Source organism: Gymnoscopelus braueri (assembly GCF_963280865.1).
Source record: "Gymnoscopelus braueri genome assembly, chromosome: 6".
NCBI classification, from domain to species: Eukaryota; Metazoa; Chordata; class Actinopteri; order Myctophiformes; family Myctophidae; genus Gymnoscopelus; species Gymnoscopelus braueri.
In genome coordinates, this window is record NC_137607.1 from 50,298,352 (window position 1) to 50,305,410 (window position 7,059).

At 45.9% G+C, this 7,059-nt stretch overlaps 1 protein-coding gene across 1 annotated transcript in view; it reads left to right on the plus strand.

Annotated features, from left to right (window-relative positions):
• The first annotated feature begins 311 nt into the window (after positions 1 to 311).
• The window catches only part of arhgef18b (rho/rac guanine nucleotide exchange factor (GEF) 18b), a 72,563-nt gene continuing 65,815 nt past the window's right edge, over positions 312 to 7,059 (plus strand). The window contains exons 1-3 of the mRNA XM_080431495.1: positions 312 to 410; positions 5,687 to 5,835; positions 6,208 to 6,956. Of these exons, the coding sequence (XP_080287621.1) occupies positions 335 to 410; positions 5,687 to 5,835; positions 6,208 to 6,956 (974 nt within the window). The 5' untranslated portion in view covers positions 312 to 334. The remainder of the gene's footprint in view (positions 411 to 5,686; positions 5,836 to 6,207; positions 6,957 to 7,059) is intronic.

Sequence of the window (7,059 nt, forward strand, 5' to 3'; positions counted from 1 at the left end):
TCTCTCTCTCTCTCTCTCTCTCTCTCTCCCTCTCTCACACACACACACACACACACACACACACACACACACACACACACACACACACACACACACACACACACACACACACACACACACACACACACACACACACACACACACACACACACACACACACACTGTATACAGTATAACGCAACAGTTTTTTCTATCTCTCATACACTCATTGACTCCCCACCCAGCACATCCTCTCTCCCCTCCCCTCGCCTCCTCTCCCTCCACTGCTGGCTGCCAGAGCTCCAGTGTGAGAGAGTGCTCCAGCTCTCGCTGGCCTCCTCGCTGTGCTGCTGCTATGGCGGACTCGCCCCTCAACAACTCTTGGCCCTCCTTCTCCAAACTCTGGATGAAGAGATGGTCCTTCAAGAGAGGTACGGTAGTGCAACTATGTCTGGAAAGTCTTTACATAGAGGTTATAGCATTGTTAGATGGTGCCCAGTGGGAGCTTGGACAGAGAGACAGATGCATTGGCTTGTCCACTCACCAGGATCAGGATGCCCGTTGACTTCTCCTTAAGGTCTTTAGAATTAATCATCTCTTTGCCACTCCATTCTCTCTATCTTTCTCCATTTCTCACTCTCTTTTAGCTTTCATGTGTGTATATAGATGCATGGTGTCCTTAGGGTTTTTGTGACAGTTGCATCTTTTACAGTATGTTCAGGCTGAGTAACATTTGTTCATTGCTGTTTCAGTGAGTAATCTCAGACAGTCTTCTTTGCCTACGTTGTACAGTATTTATACAGTATTTTGGGTGTCTTGATCCCCCAAAATACCCCCCTATTTTGGGGGTCTAATAGAGGAATGACAGGTTCAGCTGTAGCTTGCTAGCTGAAAGATATTTGACAGAATTGCCCCAGATCAGTGTAGTTCTCAAGGACGATTAATTTGACAAAGTGGGTAAATGAAAAAGGATTCTGTTTTAGTTATTTCTTTCTTATATATATATTTTTTTTAAAGAGCTTAGCATTTGTGGTTTTCATTCTTCTCTCGATGACCCTTGTTTAACATGAGTCTAACATAGTGGATATAATGCGGATGTATTGAAGTGTGTAGGATGCTTCCATGTTCTTTCAGCGGCTGTGTGTGGTTCGCTCAGTATGTGCTTTGAAATCCTAGACGAATGGATATTATGATCAGAGGCTCTGTGAGATGACAGTTGTTTTGATGTGTGATCTGACCTGAGATCTAACAGCCTCCGTGGCCCCTCTCGCCTAATACACAACAAACTCTGCTGTACACAGACAAACACACCTATTGTGCACGCACGCACGCACGCACGCACGCACGCACGCACGCACGCACGCACGCACGCACGCACGCACGCACGCACGCACGCACGCACGCACGCACGCACGCACGCACGCACGCACGCAAGCAAGCACGCATGAGCAAGCCAACCAATCTGCAACGGGACAATCAATACATGACTTCTGAATGACTTGAATGACAAAAGGAGGGAGTTGTCATGCATTATGCACGATACAGTCTGATGGCGCTGTTGGTATATGGGCTCCATGAGTGCTGTGCAGTCATATATTTTCAGCTCAGCTTGTAGATCTGCTATTTTTTGTAAAGAATTTCATAGGTTATGGTTAATATGCTAAGGACTATACATACTTACTATCTACTTATATCAACAAATTCAAGTCTTTGTGTGTCATTTGGTGATTTTAGATGATAACAATTGCAATGCTGTCGGGTAGGGTTCTGTACTAATGTGAGGTGAAAACTACTGACAAAGGACAGAGCCAACATACTTAAAGAGGAGCTGATTACACCTGCACGCACACGCACACGCACACGCACGCACACACACACACACACACACACACACACACACACACACACACACACACACACACACACACACACACACACACACACACACACACACACACACACACACACACACACTACCAATCCATCTGTGATGTATTGATAGATATGAGAGGCTAACCATAAAAGGCTACAGCAGTAGCAGCAGTGTCTATAGCGAAGGTCTCAGTTTACACTGAACACAAGAGTGATTTGGATGCAAACAAACTCTCCCTCTGTCGGGGACATTGTCACTGTCTTGGCCTGAGAAAGTGATTTAGTAGTGTTGAGAACAGATCTATGTCCATCTCTGTGTTTATCTGAGAGCATCTCTGGCTGACGGACTGGAGTGGATGCTACTGGTTTATAGCTAGACCTGGTACTCGGAGCTCAAAGTGTGGCATGGCCTGGGAGGAGGGGTCCTGGTGGTCCATGGGCTCTGCTTTTCATCTCACTGAATAACATAACACTACCTGAGTCCTCTCACTGTCCACACACTGTAAAAGTGAAGGTAATCTTCAGCAGTGCTATCACTACAGGCAGAGAGACAGGAGGACATCTTGAACCCAAATCAGGGTCTCAAGAAGCGCCTGGATCCAGTCAAATACACCAAACCGGCGCACACAGGCATACGTTATGCCTTTCTATATTGTCCAGAGAGTCACAAAGCTGCCATCGGATACCAGTAATACACAATCCTTTCCACCCATGTTAGATTCCGTGCTTCAAGATTCATGGACTGCTTTTATATGGTGCCTTTCTCCAAAGCGCTTTACAACGTATTTGACATTCACCCATTCATATTACATTTTTAAAATAGTGCTGACATGGGCAACACACCCAAAAGAAACACTTAACATAGAGATGTGTTTTCAGAAGCGATTTAAAAGAGGGGAATGACTTTTGCTAGCCTCAGATCCTCAGGTAGGGCCTCCCAGAGCCTGGGTGCCTGGGCTGCGAAAGCCTGATCACCCCGGGTAAGGAGGCAGGCCTTAGGAGTAACCGAGAGGGCCTTACCTGAGGACCTGAGGCAGTGCACAGGCTTATAGGGGACCAGCAAATCCGTAATGTAACTGGGTGCCTGTCCATGTACAGTAGGGCTTTAAAAGTGATTGGTAAAATCTTAAACTCGCTTCTGAAGCTCACAGGCAACCAGTGGAGAGCAGCCAAGATGGGTGTGATATGATTCTGAACCAATTGGGTTGTAATATAATGTTTTTGCTAAGAACGGCGAAAAGGGAGTTTCAGTAATCTAAGCTTGTTGTGATAAGGGCATGGATGACTTTGTCAAGGTCTTTCAGGAAAACTCTTGTTATTCGGTCGTTGAACTGACAAATTAGAATCAAAGGTCACGCCCAGGTTACGGGCTGCATGTGTGACATGGGGGATAAGGTGCCAAGTTCTGATTGAAAGGAGTGGGTGGAATTTGGAGGGCCGAATAAAAGGATCTCTGATTTTGTTTCGTTAAGCTGGAGATAATGTTGGGACATCCAGTGCCTAATCTCGGAAAGAAATAACAGAAGGTGGAATGATGGAATGTAACTTTTTTAACCTGCCCTAGCAATGGCCCTACCTTACTCAGATGGGCATGGTAGCTGAAACCTAAACACTTTATGATACCTCATAGACTCAGATATCATCAGACACGTGATGTTGGTGTTATGACCCTGGCCTAGCGGGAACAGGGAACACAGCAAAAATACAGGGGAGATGCAGTTTACAAAGAAAGTCGAATTTATTAAATAATCAAAAGTAACGAACAGATCAGGAATAAACAGATGAGGTGTGGAAATCAGTAAAGTCAGTAGTGTAATGTGTGTATGCATGAGTGGATTGTGTAGTGTGTGTGAGTGTTGCATGGGTTAACATAAATGTTGAATAAGGAGGTGCTGGTCGGGTGAGGTGCAAAAGTCAAATGAACTGGAAGGAGGAAAGGATGGAGGAGAGGCTTTTATAGGGCGTGGGCACCTGGGCCCAGCTGCACGCCAATTAGGCTGCAAAATCTCACTGCTCCCCAAGTCCTATAGGAACCAATGAGAAAGAGAAATTAACACAAATGCAAATACACAAACCATAACCATATAACCTAAGAGTGAAATATAACATACTGTTAGACTATACAGGGAACCGTCACAGTTGGTCAAGCTTAATCTTTTGTATGAAACCAACAAATGTGGAAACATTGTGCATGTAAAAGACCCCTTCTCTTCACCATCTATATCATGTCAAAATTTCATTCGCACGGCTTGTATGTGCAGTACTGTGTCATATTCAGTCATGAGTGGCTCCTTAAGGAACTTCTCAGGTTGCAGAAATCAGAATGTAGTGAATAAGCAGCTGGGTCTTTGCCACTGACATGGAGACTAATGTAGGATCATGGATTGGTTGCCAGTGGTGACAGCAGTTTGTGGCATCATGTAAATCAAGGAATCTGTTTATGCAATGGAAAGGTAGAGGAGCTTTCAGAGAGGGGCTGGACTTGGGGTTGCTGTGAATTTGCTGTGAATCCATTACATGAAAACAATCACTCACACATTTTAATATGTGTTGATTATTAGACAGGTGCCCAAATGGCATCATATTATTATCTCTGCCAGGCCAGGCAGGGGAGAGATTATGTTTTCACCCCTCTGTGTCTGTCTGTGTGTGTGTGGGTGTGTGCGTCCGTAGCCTCGCGTAGCCAGACTATATCACTGCGTGGATATGAGTCTGGTGCTTCTATGAGGACGTTTTTTTCTCCAAGGGGGCGGGATCAAAACAATGGCTCTCGACGCAATTGGTTCGACCTACAACCAACTACAAATTACAGTCTCCCATATTTGAATACTGGGCCCTGATTGGTCACCCCAGACTTCGGGAGCAGGAAATGGATTCACAACGGAGCGGTGCCAGACCTGAATCGCAGAGGGATTTTTTTTTTTGCACTGGCAGATTCGTCTGGTCCCAGGCTAGTGCGTCCGTCCGTGCGTGCATGCAGCTAATCTTTCTCGCAAACCACAATACCAATAAGCATCACATTTATTTGACACTGCCTGGGCCAAGGAACTCAAAGTTATTATCTGTGATAATGTCAGAACCACCATAGCTCCAGATTGTGGGATGAACATCCTTGGAGGCCAGTCTGAAGAGATGTGGAACTCCATATTTGGGCAAGACAGACATCATCAATATCGCCAGGCCGGGTGGCCTTTCAAGTTGTATTATTTTTCAAATATTTAAAGGGGGACAAGACACTGAATTACAATTTTGTATTTGCTAACTGTTAATTATTATTGCACACTTGACTATGCTGAAACGCAAATGTCCTCGTCATATGTGGCTCATTGGCGCCCCTAATGGTAAAAAAGAACAAAACTCCAGGCAAGAGTGCATGCTGACATTTCCTCAGACAAGAGGAAATGTCATTGAAAATAATAATAATTCCCCGCTATTTCGATGCAGGCGGGGATAGTCCCTCTGCCTGCATGATCTCTCAACGCTCAATTCATTGCACTTTTTTGGGTGGAGAGGAAACTAAACTAGGAGGTTGAAGTCCCCCTGCACTCAAAAACATGCTTTTTGTTGTTGTTGTTGTTGTTGTTGATCACTTTGACTATACAGATTATTATGTGTTATATATGTTATTATATGCCAACTGTGTGATCCTGCAAACCTATCATGGTCCAATATCCAAATTGGCCACTTGCTGAAACCGGCATGGAACCACTTTGCTTTGAGCAGTGATATAATTTCAATATTAATAGATCCAGAATTTCTCAATGAGGCAGTGGTAGATATGGAGGACTTTAAAGCCTCTACAACTCATGTATTGGACATTTTCTGTGTATTTCAGCATCAGAGTGTAAGCCGTGCAACCAGCCGTGCGGGCCACCCACTGCCCAGCCTGGTGATGGCAATGTGACAGGGACAAGCTGTTCCTCGTTGCTGTCCCCTGTCTCCATTGCTGAGGACATCTTTTGTAGCAGCACCAATGAGGACCAGGTAATCTGACCACACTGTTCTAGCTTTTAATAATCCTTCTCCTCCTCTTCCCCCTCTTAGTTTGGATGCTTTTTCAATTGAGGCTCTAGTAAAATAAATATGGTAACACTTTCTATGAAGGTTGCCTTAAAAAAAAATATATATATTTCATTATACCGATTACCATTTCATTGTTTCTGGGGGTAGAATGCGCAAATTAAGGCTGAATACTCAGCAATCACCATGCCATGAAATATTTAAGTCTATAAATATTTATAGACTAAAGACTAAAGGCTTTTACCTCGCCTTTTACGTTATTTTTCCTGTAACTCTCCCAACCTTTCCCTGCTCCCATCTTTCCTCCCTCTCCCCTCTTCTTTCCCTGGCACCCAGGACACCTGTTCAGTAGACAGTGACTACGACTGTCCAGGTGTGGTGTCGTGCAGTAGCGTGGAGGACCTACTGGACCTCAGCTCCTCTCTCAGAGACTCTGAGTACTTCAGAGACCTAGCGGGAGGTGTAATACCTTCACCGTCTGCCATATCCACCGTAAACACAGTCTCAGAGAGTAACAACCTGCCTGAGGGCCTTCATGTGTCCCTGAACAGTCCTACTATCACCTCACATGTACTGGTTTCTCTGAACGCCCAGTGCAGCCAAGACGTCCCACCAACATCCACCTCCTACATCCAGCCAGCAAGTGGACTTCAAGCATCCCACCCCTGCTTTGTGGTCAGGCAGCTCAATCACAGGGCCATGAACAGCTGTGAATGCGAGGACCCTGTACTGGGCCACAGCATGACAATGAATGAGCTGATGGCATCTTTGGAACCAGTAAAACCCACAGCATCAGCAGTACCGGGAGGAATTATGGGAACAGAGGGAGGAGCTAAGGATGCAGACCCAGACCCAGACCCAGACCCAGACCCAGACCCAGACCCAGACCCAGACCCAGACCCAGACCCAGACCCAGACTCAGGCCCAGACTCAGGCCCAGGCTCAGACCCAGACTCAGGCCCAGACTCAGGCCCAGACTCAGGCCCAGGCCCAGGCCCAGAGAGCTTCCCAATCTTGGTCCGGTCCATGTCAACTTCTCGTAGACACAGCCTTTGTCCTATGTCCCCCATTGACCTGGGGAGGAGGTAGGATTGATGGATGGATGGTATTGATGTGTGGATGTGCTGTATGACCAGATAGACAGACAGTCAGACAGACAGACAGACAGACAGACAGACAGACAGACAG